This window comes from Myodes glareolus, chromosome 25 (genome assembly GCF_982192425.1).
Source record: "Myodes glareolus chromosome 25, mMyoGla1.1, whole genome shotgun sequence".
In the NCBI taxonomy this organism is placed as follows: Eukaryota; Metazoa; Chordata; class Mammalia; order Rodentia; family Cricetidae; genus Myodes; species Myodes glareolus.
In genome coordinates this window covers 45,046,920-45,065,571 of record NC_142050.1, presented here as the reverse complement: position 1 = coordinate 45,065,571, position 18,652 = coordinate 45,046,920, and the positions used below count along the sequence as shown (strand labels likewise).

The window sequence follows — 18,652 nt, the reverse complement described above, 5'->3', positions numbered from 1 at the left end:
TTAAAATGGCACAGACTCATGCCGGTAAGCCACGACCTCGTGGTGACATACAGATTATAGAAATGGGTTAGTCAAGATGTGAGAGTTAGCCAGTAAGAGGCTACAGATAACGGGCCAGACAGTGTTTATATGAACACAGTTTCCGTGTAATTATTTTGAGGGTAAGCTAGCCGGGATCTGGGCGGAACGCAGCCCGCCGCTCCTTTTACACCTCTCAAGTGCTGGAACCATTTACAGGAACTCTTTTTCGTTGTTAAAAACAAAATGGAAGCCTACTTTTAATCTTGATTTAGTGTGTGCCTGTGTGCGCGCAGAAGTCATAGAACTGTTTACAGGGCTCAGAGCTCTTCCACACTGTGGACCCGTTAGGCTTGGCAGCAAGCGCTTTTACCCACTGAGCCCTCTCATTGGCTCCATTTGAGAAGCTTCAATTCTAGATAGATCTAGTCAGCTTGAAGCTCATGTATAGTGGGGTATGGCACAGAGCTGATGCACGGATAAACCAGTCCACAACACCTCATCCAGACCGATGACCATGAAAAGCACCATGTCATTGCTGCCAAGCCAAGATATTCTATAGTTTATATTTAAAAGTAGGTATTTACCTAGAAGCACTTCTTGTTTTTCAGTACTAAAAATCACCTTATCTCTAACCTTTACATGTCTGACTTAATATCTGCCCAAGTGTTTGGCCACTGCTATGAAGACTAACAAATTATGTGATTAGTTTGTTGACAGGTTGTCATCGAGATAGTCTGGATGTGAACATTCTGAAATAACTTAAGCATTCTCTTAATTTTGTCTAGAATTGGAAAAACAAGCTTGTTTTTCCACTTTCCCCTTTGTTATAAATGATTCCAGTGTGGGCCATATTAGAGACAATTCCATGCTCACGTGCTTAGACAAAGGTGTTATTTGGTCTGGAGAGCTGCAGGAACTGAAAAGATTAAAGTCTCAGTTACCCTGACAGCTATGTCATCATATTTGATGTTTTTTTATCCTAAGTCTATGTTTATAAAAGAAAAGTAGGCAGTGATGTTCAGTACAGAATAAACACTGTAAAACGTTTAAATTTCAGAAGCCTGCTGGTTCAGTAGCTACTGTTCTCATCCCTTTTTGGAGCAGGTTTTCAAGTTCCCACAGAGGCAGTGACCCACTATGCCGTGACCCCTTGCCTGGTTTTCTCAGGTATCACCCTTCCCCAGCTCTGTCAGTAAGGAATGACTATTTTCCCCAGCCCTGTCAACTGTTTTAAATTAAAAGCCCAACTCTTTAGACCACTAGGTTCATGTGTAGCAGGGAACAAACACCCTCCACATAGGAGGGTGTAGACCTTGCATTTTTGTTCAAGCCTAAACAGTAGTTTTGCATACTGACCACCCTTACCCTGACTCATAAAAATCTCGAGTCCACCACAATTAACCTGAGCCACCTGTGTGGACTGAGTTTCAAGCTCTTCTGAGCTCAGTAGTAGGTCACACAACTAAAGAGTGATTCCTCATTCCTGAGAACCTACACATAGCCAATAGTTCACACGTAAAGGGCAGCCCTAATGACCTTTCTGTCTCTGGCCCCATAGCGCTGGGGTTGCTCCAGGCCAGCCAGGGCTACACAGTGAGACCCTGGAGAGGAGGAAAGGCAGGGAGGGAGAGGAGAGGAAACAGCAGGATTGTAACAGCAGTGGGGAGGGAAGCTCGGGAGCTGGAGGGAGTTTAGGGAAGAGAAGGGCTAGGATGTTAGCTTGGACTTTGAAATGTGTGACAGGTGTGAGGCAGCCTGAGGGCCACCATGAGAGCAGATGTCCCTTCCACCAGAAGGGAAATGACTCATCCTGATAGAGGGAACCAGCTTCCCAAGTTCCTGCCGCTGGCTTTTGTCTAAGGGCTAGAAACCCTCCTGACTATAGTTCAGGTTAAGCTCATTTCTGGATATTTGGAATGCCTTTTGGAGTTTGGAAATTGGAGTTTCCTTTTGACCTAACAGTAGACTTTGTTTTTTTGGGTTTATTTGGGGTGGGGTGGGGAGATAGGGTCTCCTATGTAGCCTTGGCTAACCTAACACTTGCTATGTAGACCAGGCTGGCCTTGAATTTAGAGCTCTCCTGCCGGCTCCCTATAGCCTCAAAAGGTAAATGTATTAGTTATTTAACCCTTACTGTGACTTATAGCAGAGAGCTTATTTGGGTTTATAGTTCTAAAAGGGTAAGAGTCCACCAGGGTGGGGGGGTCAGGCCCGCAGCAGAGCAGGAAGCTAAATGAACTCACCCTGTTCGTAACCAGCAATCTAAGATTGAGGTTGAGCCCACCCGAGCCCAGCCAATGGTGCAGTTTTAATTTTTTTTTTTTTTTTTGGAGACAGGGTTTCTCCGTGCGTAGCCTTAGCTGTCCTGGAATTGGCTCTGTAGACTGCCTCTGCCTCTTGAGCGTTAGGATTAAAGGTGTGCGCCACCACATCCCCTCTTAAGTGGGTTCATGGTGTTTTTTAGAGCATGTTTGTCTCAAGACATAAAAACAAGAAGGGCAAGCAAGCCGTGAACATCATTCAGTTTGTAAACTAGTAGGGGAGTTTTCAAGCCGCGTCTGTGGAGCCCTGGGGCCTTTAGAGTGGAGGGAAGGTAATGAATGAATGGGGTGGCTGGCTCGCTTGCTTTTACCTGGCTTATCTTAGACTGTTTAAAAGTAGACATACTAAAAGGCATGGAGGGATGGGGTATGATAGAGCAGGCCTGTAATCCCTAGCACTAGGGAGACAGGCAGGATCATGAGTTTCAGGCCAGACTGGGATACCAATCTTAAAGTGAAGGGCTAACAACATGGCTCAGTGGTACAGAACTTGCCTAACCTGCAAGACAGGGATTGATAACCACAACTGTGTCTTCTATCCAAAATTGAAACATGGGAACTTGAATGCATTCAGTGCCAGGCTATTCTGAGCTACTTGCTTAGACTTTAGCATAGAAAGGGTGGCTAAGCTACTGCTTAAGAACCCCTAAGGCATCCTTGTATGAGAAGAATGAAACCAAGAGCACAGTGCGAGACAGAAGATTCCAGTCCCTCCTCTGTGTTCCTCTCACCCTCTGGCCAGGAAATGGAGACTGGGGACAAAGGTTAATGCAGTGCCTTGTGGCAGAGCTCCTGGGTCTGAGGAAGTCCCTTGGACTGGGCTGGATCTGAGGAGGATGAGAGAGAGCCTTGAACCTTGGCCTGGGCCCTCCTTCAGAAGACACCCTGGGGTGAATATGGCAGCCTCCTTGGAAAAGCTTCACTAGGAGGTACCCGAGATGAGATTCTCAGTTCTCATGCAGAAGTGCAACTGGCTGAGCATCCTCCCTGTTGACCCAAGGAGTTTACAATAATTCAGATGCTTTGACTTCACAGTAGCCTTACAGAGGAGAATTGCCACCTCAGTACTGTGGAACAGGAGACCAGGAGGCCATACGCCTATGTTGGTTCCACTTCTGTATTCCAAGCCCAGCTCCTACACCGGTGTCAGTGTTCACTTAGCCCCGCTGCTCAGTAGTAGCAATCTGGGGTCACAGCTCTCGTGGCACTGAGAAAATCTTAGAAAAAGGGTCAGTGCCCAAAAAGATCAGGGGCCTTAAAAATTAAGATCTTCATTTTCAATCCAAAGAATGCAGCTCTTTTGGATTCCAGGAAGACACTGGGGATATACACTTGCACAATCATTAAATCTTTTATTTACATATAGAAATTAGTAAAACTTAAAGCCAAATGCAACTTGTACAGAAATCCTTTAATTTTCTTTATTTTCACACGTTAAAAAATGAAACACACTATACAAATGGTTTCCATAGCAGATTACACGTGGGTCCATTCAGACCCGCTCTCATGTGCTGCCTCAGACGACAGCGGTAACCAGGGAGCCAATGTATTGACTTAAGTGCAGTAGCATGCAGCCTCAGCATGGAAGGTTCGGTTCCCCTCGGTCCGTAAGTTAGGGAAAATGGCGTTGGCGTCTGTTTACAGACTGAAATGTGTCAGTCCTGAGCAGTCCGGCTGTAGCCTGAGACCAGCTGGTGGAACCGTGGTCTCAGCTTTAAAAAGGGAGGTCCAAATGGCGGCAGGCTGGCTGCTATGAACTTGTGTTGTTTCCATTCTAGTCACTGGAACTATATGCTGTGGGTCGCAGACCCTTTAAGAAGGGTTAGGCCAAGTAACTGTAGGTGTCCTTCTCACCATCGACTCGCTCCAAATATTCCTTTTCGATGAGAATATCAATGCATTTCTAGGCATTATTTTAGGAGGAAGAGGGAGTGAAGGGGGGAAGAAACACAAATAGCCATCAGGACAGAGGTGCCACCCTCCATTGAGCTCAGCAGGGAGCAAATTCACCTGTCTGCTTAGGTGGAACCTCACCGTTTCCTGCATGCAGTTCTTCAGTAACTCCGCTAAGACAGCCAGTACAGCCCCTATCTGTTGCCCTAGGCGGGAAGGCAAGGGCTGCAGCACACTAGGCTACAGCCAGGTTCTGTGCCTTCACTGAAGCAGGACCTGAAGGACATACTAGCATTGTGCTAAAAGGTTCCTCAGATATTTTGGGCCTCTTGACTGTTGAGGAGTCACCATCTACTTTCACCCTTTGAGGCTCTGCAATGGTTGAGGCTTACTCAAGTAGTTCAGAAAAGGAAAGACCTGCCGATTATGGCCAGCAGAAACTAGGCAGATGGGAACATCAGTGCCCTAGATACAGGGTAGTATATTCATACATCACAACCCCCGCACAACAGCAGAAACAAACAAGCCTTTCCTAATAATGCACAACCTGGCCCTCCTACTGCCAGCAGGCTCTCAGCAGTATGGCAGAGAGCACCCTCTCTCCACTACTTCCTAGAGAGCAAACCAGCCAAGTCTGCATTATGGCTCACCACTTGCCACAGAAATGTAGGCATAGGGGAGGACACGCGACTTCTTTTTCCTTATTAGGGTGTCCACTACAAAGGTATACTTATGACCCATACACCTCTCTATATATTTATTTCAAGAAGATAGGCTGACTTTCCTTTGTTGAAGTTTCTTGTTGAGTAAGCCAGTTCCCATTTTCATGAAACGGTGATTAATTCTTTTGCTCTATCTTTCCTAACATAAGAAGGGATAGCACTGTGATTCCTGTACCTTGATCACTGGGACCCGAGGTTTGAACCTGGAGGAGAGCTGAGTGAGGACTTCACCAAGTAACTGCTGGTGTTTCAGGACCTTCCTCATTTTCATGATTCTCACGATGGCCGCCTATGCAATCAACAAGGAAAACCGTGCTTAGAGCTTTAAGAAGCTGGGAAGTTAAAGGCAGCCTGAACACAGGCAGCTTCAGCTCTGCTTCCATGCCTAACAAGTAACAAGTACCCTACAGGCAAGAGGATGCAAGCAATCAGCTCTGCCCACGTTTCAATCCTAAGAGAACAAACGTTAAAATAGTTTAGCCAAGGGGCTGGAGTGATGGCTCAGTGGTTAAGAGCGGGTTGGATTCCCAGCACCTCCACAAGTAGCTCTCAATGTTCTAACCCCAGTTCCTGGAGATCCAGCACCTTCTTCTGACCTCTAGGGGCACCAGTCACACACATATCCTTATATACACATAGATAAAACATGCATTTAAAATAAACATACGTCTTTAAAAAAATGTTTTGGCCAACAGCACTAAAAACTAGAAAAGTTCCGTCTCTGAGGCTACGGAAGCTACCCACCCTTGCCCTCAGCTCTGCTATTCTCTTCCTTCTCTCAGTCTGCCAGATTTATCTGTGCCCCACATTTAGGCAGGAAGATAAGATTATTTTCTTTGGTGACCACGAGCCCTGTGTCACCCTGGCAGCACTCGCCAATCAGAGCACATGCGATGCAACATCTCTCTAAGTGTACCGTACAGACATGGTTCAGTCACCTGAATCAGGAGTTTGCGGTCTTCCTCTATGTTTTTGTGTGTGGTTTCTTGTTCCTGCTTCTGTTCTGTTTTCATTGGTACATTGATATTAACCCTTAATTTCTTACTGTCAAGACAACAGAGGAAACAGGTCACTGAAAGTCTACTCCCCCTGGACTGGGGCAGGTGGTTCACACCCATCTCTTCTGCATCACTGCTACAGTCACCTGGGAACTGACCCTCCACCAATGCTCTGTAACGACCTCAAAACTGAGACTCAAGTGACATTTGATCCCTAACTTTGGTCAAGTGTAAAGACACCAAAATAATTAAGACATAAAGGTCTAAACATTATTGTGTTAGAGTCACTCGGAAGACTTAGTTTCAAAATAAAGAGAAAACCAAAACAGCATCAAACAAAGCAACACAGAGGACTGGCAGGCAGTCACCAAGCCCTCAGAGTCCAGTTTCCCCAGTTTCTGCTGATCCTGAAGTATGCCTGATGCCAGGGGATAAAATCAACAGCTATGTATTAGATTTTTCTTACTTTTTATAACCAAGATATAACTTTATTAGGGTGTCTGGCTTCAATTCCACCTCATCAACATTTGCATTTTCATCTTCCAAGACCTAGAAAAAGATAACTGTTACTAGGCACATCCCAGGGAAATTAAGCTTTCTTTTAGCTTAATACAAAGTACACAAACATACCAGCAACTTTGACTTCAGTAAAATCTGTAGGACTTGTGCCAAAATGTCCTGCAATGAGAGAGAAAGATGGTGAGCAATAAGGAAGCACACTTCTCTCCAGTGGCTGTTTCAGAGACTCAGCTCACTGTTTACAGGATCGGGCCTCACCCCAAAGCAGAACCCACCCAGAGAAAGTAGCATGGCTTCTTCTCAGAGCTTCTTAATGACTTATATCACAATAATCAAAGGCATTAATAGTTTCCCACAAACATGGGACACAATTAAACCTACAGGAAATTATTCATTTCTTCAATGTTTGAAGTTCACAAGAAATTTTTGTGGTGCCGGGGATCAAACCCAAGGCTTTGTGCATGCCAGACTAGTGTTCTACCACTGAACTACACCCATGAATGTGCAAATAGAACATCAAGGAGCCCCCGTAGAACCAAAAAACTATACTGCATTCATGAGCATGCTGGGGTTTAGAGCATTAGTGAACTCTGCATCATGTGACCGCTCGGCTGTAGGAGGAGCCTACATGGCACTTACTACCTAACCTTAACCGACATTAGACAAGAGTTCTGCACTCTTCATAATGGCACCCATGCTGGCCTGAGCCTGTCAGAGAAGGGGCTGCTACAAGCTGGGACCTGGAGGGCAGCTCGAGTCCCATAAGGGAATTCTAATAGTACAAAAGAAAAGAAAGACTGGTGTGGCCTTGAGGAAAAGGCTGTGTAGAGACCAGAGAGTCAGACCTGTCACCCCTTCCAACCAGTAACAAAGGATAAAAGGCTTCATTGAAATAAAAAATGTGTGCACAGTAGTGCTGACACCATAGCCATCAGCGTGGCTACATGTGTGACATGTGTCAACTGAAAAAACGAACCTGGGATGACAGCTTAGTTGGAGGAGTGCTTGTCTAGCACGCACAAGGCCCTAGGTTCAATCCCCAGCACTGCATGGAAACAGGCATGGTGGAGCAGGCATGCCGGTAATCTGGTACTCAAGGATGTGCGGATAGAGGCGAAAGGACATTAAGTTCAAGGCTATTCTCTTACTTGGTGAGCATGGGTCATCCTGGACTACAGGAGATCCTATCTCAAAAACCAAACCCTCAGCCAAACAAAAACTAACGTGAATGGAGAAATTTTGAAATTGTGTTATCTGCTCCCAGCACCCATGTAAAAGCTTAGCCTTGTCTGCAGAGCTGCAGGGATAGCTGAGTCCCTGGGGCTTGCTGGCCATGTAGCCTAGCCAAATGAAGAAGTTCCAGATTCAGTGAGATGCTGCCTCAAAATGATAGGATGGAAAGGGCTCAACACCAACAGCTGCCTTCTAGTCTCCAACACACATGCACACAGTGCATACACACATGCGCACGTGCACGCACACATGCACACACACATTGCACACATGCATATACACGCACATGTGTACACATGCAAACGAATGAAGTACTGACACCTGCAAACCTTGTAGACAGAATATACTCAGTGAAATAAGGCAAGTACATAAAGACACATACAAGTTGATTACACTCCTATGCCTGGTCCAGAGAAGAGTCCACTGATGGGTATCAGGTACATGGGGCAAAGTGGGAAGGTGGAGCTGTCGCTGCTGATGGTTACAGTTCCACTTTCAAGGGATGGAAACGTTCTGAAACTGGATAGCTATATACACTTGTTTACTGACTAAATAACCACTTTAAATGGTTAGCTTTAGGTCATGTGAAATTTCATGCTATTGAAAAGACACAGCAGGAAAAACTGATGGGAAGAATGGTAGAAAAATAAGTCAGAATTTAGTCTCAGAAAAATCTAGCTGGAAAGGGGATAAGAGATGGTTAATGCGAGCCAGGGTGGTGCACACCTGTACCCTGGCACCCGAGGATGCTGGGCGAGGAGGATAAAGAATTCCAGGTCATCCTTGGCTACAGAACGAGACCTTGTTTGTCTAAAGGAAAACTGGTTAAGTGAATGAAAGACATTCTCTCTCTCTCTCTCTCTCTCTCTCTCTCTCTCTCTCTCTCTCTCTCGCACACGCGCATCTACACACACACACACACACACACACACACACACACACACACACACACACACACAGGCAGACAGATTCAGTGACTGACTGAATGGGTTTAAAAATAAGAGCACTCCGTAATGCTCTTACAATGCCAGCAAAATAGAGCACTCCACAATGTCCTTACAATGCCGGCATAAAAGCCCTTAGGGATTCAGCTGGAACTGGTCCCCACATCACAAGTGCTAGCCACCACGCCTGCCCGAGCACCCATCTGTTTCCTCCAAAACATTTCCTCACAAACTTATATAGTCAAAAAATCATTACAGTGACACACGCAGCTTTACAACCCAGATCTTAGTGCCACCAGCACCAGGAATGTCCCATACATTAGCTTGAGATAAGTCAGGTTAACTTTTGGCTCAAATGAACCCTGCCCGTTATATAAACCTCATGACACAAACCATGAGTATTCACTGGTCTTGCTGCCACCCAAGGCATGTCCAGAGGTCCCAGTGAAGAGCCCTCTGTGGATCTGGCCTGGTCTCTGGTGCCTTGGGACTAGAGAAAGTTTACTATTTGGGGGGATTTCTTTTATCTTTTCATGCAGCAAACATATATTAAGTCAAAGACACCCATGCACTCTATTCTTTCCGCAACATCCTGATGAACGCAGAAACGGCAACTTGCAAGTACAAAGCGAGTGTGACACGACGGGATACCATTTTAATCTGAGTGCTGTCCGTCAGCTGCTGCACAGTGTAGGCGTCTTCTGTGTTGTACTGCAGCAGGATCGCCATCTGGAATGTGGATGCCTTCAAGGACCCCAGAGAGGAGAGAAATGTGAAAATGGGGAAGGGTCTCACAGGTACAACCAAGTTTCATAAGACAGTCTTCGAACAGATACAGAACAGAGAAGGGAACACAAAGTGTCACAAGGTCAGGGTAATGTACAGTCTCTTTAAAGTCACCTTTGGAACACTGAGGGACTTTCCGTTTTCTCTGAAACGTGTCCTCTATACAAAGATAACTACATAAGCATCTCCATGCTTGTGCAAATCCACACCAGGTACAAGACATTAATTATGAATTATATTTTTATATACAGTAGAACAAAAACGTTTCTTTTGGTACACACCATGTATATATGTGTGTGTGATCAAGCTGATAGAGACCTCCAGCCCAGGGATAACAGCTGCCTCAGCAATGCAAGGGTTGAAAGGTTAAACTAGTGCAGTTTGCGTCACCACTCCAATGCTCAACACTAGAAGGAATACTTCCCCCAGGCCAGTTCACCTGAGCACGACAAGCATGCTTTACTCTCTACGCTGCTCTGTCAGAAGACGGATTCCATCTCACTGCCTGAGCTATCTATCTGGATTTCTATAATTTGTCTTATATCATTTAGTACTAAAGTACCCCCCCCCACACCCAATTAAAAGATGACTTTACCTGCAAAGTGTATCTGTTTTTGAAGCAGTTGGTGACCAGTTCCCCCTTGGACAGCTGATACAACCATGTCAGTTTTCGGCCACTGTGACGGCTGGCGTAGAAAGCTGTAAATCGCTGATAACTGCGTTCCAGCTGGATGAAAGAACAACGCCGCATGGCATCGACGGCTCTACGTTCTACAGTCAGCATTTCTAAAGAAAGCTCGCTGCCCCAACTTCTGAGAACAAAATCAGTGCTCACAGAGAAGTGAGCTGCAGCTATCGGGGTGACTGTCTCACAAGCACTGTGAGGTGCTGGAGAACAGAGCCAAGCAGGGCTCTGCTTCAGTCAATGAGAGTCCCCACTTCACAGGAGGTGAGCAGCCTTCCGCTACCCAAACCAGCCCCATTTCACATTCTCCATGAACACTGCCCTGACTGCTTGGCAGAGAACTGCAGTCAGCGCACCTATGACCAGGCTGCCCCTGTCCCTCTCCACCCAGCAGAAAGAGACCAGGTAACAGCTCTTACCTCCGACGGCAAGGCAAATGTGCAAGACTGCTGAAAGGGCCACGACCCGGAACTGAGGACCTGAATGCTGAAGTCCACTGTGGGTGGGAACACATTTAATTACTTACAAATTTAAAAATCCTCGTTTCACACGCACAGAAAATGGTCAAAATTAAATACATTAGAAGGCTTGCTTAAATATAAAATTAAGATCTGAACATAAGAGTTTCAACTTATCCAATTAAAATTAGTAAAAATGGAAGCCTAACGTGGAGGTAGAGACACACTTGTAATCCCAGCATCAACCACAGGAGACCCACAGTCCCGGGCTTGTAGGCTACACAGCCAGGTGCTCTGCATCACAGACTCTAGCTGGAAGCTGAGCAGGAAGCTGCTCTCCTCCAGGACAACAGCTTCCACCTCACTGTCCAGGTAGAGTCCCAAGCAAGTCTGTCTTGTTCAATTTCTTCCCCCCCTTGATATTAAGTTCTTGCTGCTCAAGCCGTGTGTGGTGACCAGGAATGTGGTGACCTAACACAAGGACACGGAGAGCTCAGCAGCAAACAGCGCCCTCCGTCAGAGCTGTGCAGCACTCACTGCTGTGCAGACAGACAGGAGACACGTGTCAGCTAAGAGTTAGGGCAATTTCTCCTTACAGACCTTGATGTGGACTAGCAACTGTTAAGCTTAATGATGACAGAAGTTCTGATTTGGGAAAAATAAAATTCTCCAACTTTCATCAAAAACATGAGAGAAAATAACCAGAAATGTTTTCAAATTGAGGTTCAAAAGAAGACTAGACAAAACAACCCCACACATCAGCAAAGCCCAGGTCAGAACTGTGACGTCTGGTCCCGACAAAAGCAGACATCAGACATCCTGGGAGTTAGGAGGAGAAGCCACTTGGGAGAAAACTCCTGCTGCTTAGTCTTTGGAATCCTGACACCATCTACCACCCTCGCTCCATACTGTCACTCCTCTCATCTCATGAGAGCCCCAAACAGTCCGCCTATGAGCACTCAATACTCACAGTCCAGCGGTTCTGAATTCGTTAGGTGCTTTTTGAACTGCTCATTCAGATCTTTGCTTACACCAATGTCTTGAAACATTCGCTGAAGTTTGGAGGTGTACTCAAAACCACAAGCTTGCTGAAATGAACCCAGGCAACTGTCTCATTAACTCTTACAGAAACACGAATGTATACAATGTATTAGGATCAAGTCATACCCCGGCTAAAACCCCTTCAATTACTTTAAAAACTTATTTTCTAATTAAACTTTTTCATAAAATATATTCTGATCACGGTTTCCCCTCCTTCATCTCCATAAGTGAAGTTTTAGAGAAATCACAGTACAATATATCTTAGTTGTATGAAATTACTATTAGTGCTTAATCGCATCTTATGGTATAAATATTCATCAAAATTAGCATGTCATAAAAAGATTGAAAATTGACAATTATGTTTTCAATATACAGTAAGCATACTGCAACATTTAAAGCAAAGTGTTCCACCACTGCAGCAGACCGCAGCTAGGACATGATCGGAACCAGGTGCAGCGATGTCATCTGAAAGCCCAGTACTCGGGATGGGGAGGCAAAAGGACCACACATGTGAGGCTAACCTAGGCTGTCTTAAATGCCTTAAATGTCTCAAACCACCCCTTCCATGTCCCAAATAATCTGTTTGTCCCTTATCCTACTACTGAACTGTCTCTTTTAGAATGTGCCTGAAGTGTAAACCTCTGGGCCCAGGAGGTGTTTGGAGATGAGCTCTTGTGAGTGATAAGCTCTTATCACGGGCTGGTGCCTCTTTAAGAGGATGCTGCCCTTGAGTACTCTTCCAAGTGAAGAGGTTGACTGCGAGACAGAAAGATGGCCCTCTTCAGGAACAAGACCTGATACCCGGATTTTAGAATTCTTAGCCCCCAGAACGGAGACTTAATTTCTGTGCCTAAGTCACCTGGTTCATGCCATTTTGTTTTGGGCAGCCTGAGCTAAGAAAGTCACTAAGCATCCACTTAAAGTCAACAAAGCTGAGTGTATGGGAAGCAGGTGAGGATAAGGAAATGGGGAGCAGAGCCCAGCCAAAGGGCCACATAAAACAGCAGGGTCCCAAAACAGGGTTGCAAAGCAAAGAAAGCACTGCAGGCGTGGCTGGGAAGCAGGGCTCACACGCACAAACTCCTCGTCCACTGACAGCATGGAGAGACTAATAACCACACCAATAAAGCCTGAGGAAGTTGGAATTCTCCAGGAAAAGAACAGCACCTTTAACTTGGAGATCATGCTTGCTTCAGCATCATCACTAGCACTGTTCTGATGCACCAGTCTCTTGGCAAGCATCTTTGCATAGAACTTCTGAAACACATCTTTGTCCTCGATGTACTTGAAGACCACCATCTGGCAAAGCCAGAGAAAGAACATATTAGTGAAGTAAACTCACAAGCGGATTATCTCTGGCTACCACCAGGAGCCAAGGATTGCTTGGTTTTGGGTGGGCCTGAACACTCTCCTGTATAGACAGCATAAATTCACCTCAAAATGTTTATAATAAGTACTGCCATCCCTTCTCTGAATCCCAGTTGATTAAACTAGACTCGGTAGCAAGAAGCAAAGTACTAGGGCTGGAGAGATGGCTCAGTGGATTAGAATATTTATGTTCATACAGAGGACCTGACTTTCGTTCTTAGCACATGGTGGCACACAACCATCTGTAATTTCAGTTCCAGGGAACTGAACACCAGGTACGTATGTGGTGCATACACATACACATGTGCAGGCAAAACACTCATACACATACAATAATACATCAATCTTTGAAAAATTAAATGAAACAAAAAAGGAAACAAAGTACCAACAGTGAAAGTAGTAACTCAATTTTAGGAGTAAAACCATAAATTCAAAATCAATGCCTTTACTCTGCACATTTCGGGCTCCATGTAAGCAGCCTCACAAAGGGCAATGGGGGTGCCCAAGAAGCAGCTTACCACTTGATTGAGGGTGTCTTCTAGCTCTGCCTCTTCTGGGTTCTTGGAACTGAAATGTAAAAGGGCAGTATGTTTACAAACAAGCCAGCAGATGTGCACAGACACTACTCTGCCACCCTGGTAGGGCTACATGTGGTTTCAATGCTGAGCCGTCACATCAGCTGGCGAGCAAGGAAGGTCACTTTCCTATGGCAATTTGGCAGTCTCACACTGTATCTGATCATGAAAGAGATTATAAAATAGTCACGATATCTAAGATGAAAATCAACAGAATTATAAAGCTTTCCTTTAAGATATCCATTTAATTGTCAGTAAATGAGCTTCATTCTTACAACTGCTTCCTACAATCTCTATACTTTTATTTTTTAAAAAAAAAATAACACAGTTTCTGTTTAATTGCCAAATAATTAAAGATAATGAAAGGTATGAGCCATGGGTGAGGTGTGCTTTCATCTGTGGTCATATCTTTAAAACCGATTAATTTAGTCTATGGATATTAATTACGCAAAAGTGAACTAACTAAGAGTAAATTGGTCTTTAAAAAAAAATTTGTAGAAGGATCCTGTGAAATGAACTGTTTTGCCGCAACTCTACACAAAGAACTCGGACCACTAAGGATATAAAGTGCAGGAGAGGCAGCCGTGCCAAGCACACCACACCAGTTGGCTATCTAATACCAAATGCCCAGTCCTGAAATCACATACATATCTGTAACATTATACAGCTTGAGCAGGTTGTAGCTCTAGGAACACACCCACAGCCACAGCCATCACCCCACCACCAAACAACAACACAACCAACAATAATTAAAGAAAAAGAAGCCATTAAATTTGAAATTGTGTGGAAGGGGGGTTGGAGGTAGAAAAAGGTAATTATATTATGATCTCAAAAAACAAGAAAACAACAACAACAAAACCAACTCAAACAGAAAAAAATGAGCTGGTCACCAAACAATCTCTAATCAATGTGATCTGTTGCTGCTTTTAGACACCCTTGCTTTAGCCTGAGTGCAGGTGTGCACTGCCATGTGCACTATGAAAAGGGGGTTCTCAAGAGACGTGGCTCAGCAAACCTGGCCCTGTCCTGTCTTGGCAAGTCAGGTAGTTTCTCTCTCCTTGTGGCTCAATGCCAACTAGACTTTGCTCACCAACACACACTTGCTAAAGGAGCACTCTAGAATGTCTTTACCATTCAGTTTTAATAGCTGTAACTAATTGGTTGAAGACAATTATGGGCACACAATTGTTCTGTCACACAAACTGAAGGCCTCATGGAGTGAGTAGCTCTGAATTTAAGTCACTTAATCATCTACAATGGCCTGAGAAGCAGAATCAGGCCCGAAGAGGCACAAGTGTAAACTCCTTTCTCCAAACCAGCAAGATGGAGCTTGTCGTCAAGACTGATGACCTGAGTTTGATGCCAGTGTTTAACATTGTAGAAGGAAAGAATTGATTCTGCAAGTTGTCCTCTGACCTCTGCAGATGCACTGTGACACACGGCCCCCAAAATAAATAAAACATAAAATTTAAAGTCCCTTTTCCTCCTTGGAAAGAATACATAATAAGTGCACCTGACTAGAATAAATAATGTGACTAGAATAGATAAATAATGTATCAGGCCAGCATGACAATACACAGAAAGATAATAAAATACTCAAGTTCCCACTGGCTCTGAGAGAACAGCTTTCTGGCAAAGCTAAAAGCAACAGCTATTAAAAAGTAATTAATTTTTAAAATTAGAGATAGCAAGTGACCTTTACTCAATGTTTGCCCACCAAGTACCACGCAGACAGCACAGTTCTCTGAGCACAGTGAGCTGCGTCAGATGTGCTACCACTGGGCCACCAGCACAGTCCAAAGATGCCTTAGAAAATGTGTGCATGTGTGTGTGCCTGGTTGTCTGTATGAGCATCATATACCCACAGGAGCCCATGGAGGCCAAAAGAGAGCATCACATTCTCTGGAACTAGAATTATAAGTGTGTGTGAGCTGCCCAATGTGGATACTAAGAACTGAATTCAGGTCCTCTGCAGGAGCAGCAAGTGTCCTTAACAACTGAGCCATCTCTCTAGCCCTGATGGTGAGACTGTCCCTGCTCACATCGGCATTTGTGGGATCTTAAGCCTTAGAGAGCTTTTTAAAATACAATATATTGGCACCATAACTAAAGGGTCCATGTTCCCTGCATAGCATTTGGTGATATGGCATGTGGGACATTGAGACAAACCTTGAACATTTTTGGACCAAAAGAAACTGTGATAGGGAGAGAAACAGAGGGAATCAAGGCATACACAAGTAGTGGGAACATAACACTGAGGAGGAAGCCATGCCTGACCACACCGCCTCCATCTCAGAATACAGGTAAGATTAGGAAAAGACATAAAGGGACTGAAAAATACACAGCACAACAAACGACCAAAGAAAAGCAAACTTTAAAGTATGCAGAGGCTAGACATGGTGGTTCAGTCCGTAAACACAGTCTGTGGAAGGCTGTGCACAGGAGGAGATTTGAGGCTAGCCTGCGCTACCCAGCAGCTCTGTCGAAAGCAAAGTTTGTAGACCAAAACATAAAACATTCAGGCTGATGCAGGTTTCAACAAATGTGATGCAACACAAGCAAATGCCAGACAAATACTGATTCCTCATATAAAAACGGGGGTTTAAATAGGGGTACACAAAAACCACAAAACCAAGCCAGTACCTTTTCTTCAACAAGGAGTCACAGTACCGAGCAAGCAGCTCGGGGGATTTACTGGATGATTGGGCCATTTTGGTAACCGCATTGTTGTTTATGAAGCGACCACAAGCCTGTGTTATAGAAAAGACAGTTAGAGGAAAGGTGTCTTGTTCATACACACTGAACAGGCAGCACAGTGACATGTTACTGTTTACCTTATCAAGTGCAGCCACGAAGCCAGCGTCATTGTTGAATGCTGACATCACCAGGGCATTGTATTTCTTATGAACATCCAGAACAGTCTGTACATACATCTTTGGGTCCTTGGTTGAAGGGAAAACCAGAAACACACAGGGATTAAAGTGTATGTTCTGCTGCTGCTGTAAAAACATTCTTCAAGTTTTAACTATATCTTCAAAGAAGTTAATATCATCAGAATGCTTTTGGGTCCACTACTGAAACACACAGGACATCATGCTTATGTGTAAAACAAAATAATTCTCCAGGTTAAAAATTAAATACCATTAAAAAGAACTGGAAAAGATCATGAAAATATTTTCTCTTTCAAAATGACAGCAGGTCTGAACACAGGTAGGGGATGCACAATGGCAACAGAAACTCTTTAGACAAAAGAACATAGTGGAAGATTAGCCCCCTATGACTAATGAGAGTGTGTTGCATGCTAAAGGAGACAGACAGCACTGGTGGAAAATAAAGGAGATGGACGATGGAGGAACAGCACGGTATCAAGTGTTGATCAGCAGTCACTGTTTGCAGGCCAAGGCTTCACCACATGAGGCAGGTACCGTTTCTAATGCCCATTTTAGATGGTTATGCTAAGGTACACTTCTTACTGAGTAAGTGGCAGCAGAGCCAAGCAGGGTCTCAGGTAGATGACTCCTGAATCTGACATGTTCTCCTCAGCTCTCAGAATGGAAAAGGCCCAGCTAATGAACATATGGCAGAAAGTCCTCCTAAGACTGGAGCTACAGGTGCAGAGAAGTGAGCTGTTCTAGCAATGCCTCCAAACTCCTCGTGTGTCACTTCACAGTTGATACTTAGGAGACAGTATTTCTCTATGTAGTCCAGACTGATCACAGACCTGTGATCTTGTTGCTTCCCCTTCTGGGATTACAGGTGTACCACTGTGTCCAGACCCCAGTTCCTGACACACTCTCATGTATAATTCAGAAATGAGAAACCCTTGAATACTAATTACTTTACATTTTTTGTAAAATTTGTTTTAAAATGAATGACTGGTAAAACCAGAACCCTATATGTAATTCTTCTCTGTAAGTTGCAGGTATGTATTGTTTAAAATACAATAAATGCAAAATTATAATAAAAAATACAGTGTGGTAATATAATTTCACTGAGATGGAAAGATGGTCTTTACCTGATATAGTCAGATAACCTGGCCCCTGTCTCATGACAACTATTCCGGTGTTTTGTACAGATGGTACAATTATAAAGAAAGCATCCAAGAGCACATACAAGTTAAGTATGCATGCACCTTACTTACTTCATATGGGTTTTTCTTTTTTAAGCAATGCATTTTTTTCCTTTGCTTGATTTAATTTTGGTTTGTCATTAAAGTCCATATTCCTTTGGTAGATTCAGGCTTTACATTGCTTTCTGATTTCACATCAAATTACTACACAACACTCACACACTCTTCCCTTACAATCTACAAGGAACTCTATCCTACAGTGAGCATCCAAACAGGAAAACGCAGTAACCACTATGGACCACTCAGATCCCATATGGAGGTCAGCATCCTTGCCAAGAACCAACTGAATACCAAAACTGCCAATTTAAAGACTCAAGATTGCTTATAAAACCTGATACTTTGGGGACTACCACTCACAGAACTCATAAAAAGATTATGTATATAGACGTTCTAGAACTTATACGAATGACTCAAGCTTAGCAGTGGAGGGTGATAAGCTCATTGAGAAGGTAGATGATGAGACTGCACAGTGTCTTACCACGAGCTCTCACCTCTCACTGTGCTGGCTTTATTTAGTCCCCCCCACCCCCGCACCAGTTCTCCTACTGTGCCTTGACTACAGATAGATTTCTGGACACCAGTGCTGACTCTACATTTACTGTTATGTGCTAGGAGAATTACAACCCTTTCTTTAGCTTTTTACCTTTAAATTTTCCTTTCGGATTTAGGATTTAGAAACAAGTTTTTCAGTAAATGCCCAGAAGAAATTCCCATACGGAGATGCAAAGCTTTGCAAAGAATAAAGCAGCCTGCAGACCGAGTCTAGATTCCTCATAATGGAGACCCAGCAGAGTCAGCCTGCAGACCGAGTCTGGATTCCTCATAATAGAGACCCAGCAGAGTCAGCCTGCAGACAGAGTCTGGATTCCTCATAATAGAGACCCAGCAGAGTCAGCCTGCAGACAGAGTCTGGATTCCTCATAATAGAGAAGACCCAGCAGAGTCAGCCTGCAGACAGA

The 18,652-nt window shown here is 44.3% G+C and overlaps 1 protein-coding gene across 3 annotated transcripts in view; it reads right to left on the bottom strand.

Moving 5' to 3' along the window:
• The window catches only part of Cul1 (cullin 1), a 66,013-nt gene that overhangs the window by 2,344 nt on the left and 45,017 nt on the right, over positions 1-18,652 (bottom strand). For 2 of the 3 annotated variants that reach the window (XM_085683625.2, XM_085683624.2), the window contains exons 10-22: positions 16,399-16,506; positions 16,208-16,314; positions 13,508-13,556; positions 12,789-12,920; positions 11,551-11,668; positions 10,542-10,618; positions 10,033-10,164; positions 9,303-9,395; positions 6,586-6,633; positions 6,422-6,504; positions 5,896-6,001; positions 5,133-5,246; positions 3,733-4,245 (exon numbers count right to left, since the gene is read on the bottom strand). In XM_085683625.2, the coding sequence (XP_085539751.1) occupies positions 4,165-4,245; positions 5,133-5,246; positions 5,896-6,001; positions 6,422-6,504; positions 6,586-6,633; positions 9,303-9,395; positions 10,033-10,164; positions 10,542-10,618; positions 11,551-11,668; positions 12,789-12,920; positions 13,508-13,556; positions 16,208-16,314; positions 16,399-16,506 (1,248 nt within the window). In that variant the 3' untranslated portion in view covers positions 3,733-4,164. Of the gene's footprint in view, positions 1-3,732; positions 4,246-5,132; positions 5,247-5,895; positions 6,002-6,421; positions 6,505-6,585; positions 6,634-9,302; positions 9,396-10,032; positions 10,165-10,541; positions 10,619-11,550; positions 11,669-12,788; positions 12,921-13,507; positions 13,557-16,207; positions 16,315-16,398; positions 16,507-18,652 lie in introns of those variants that run through there. The other variant, XM_087901640.1, reaches the window with a different exon arrangement.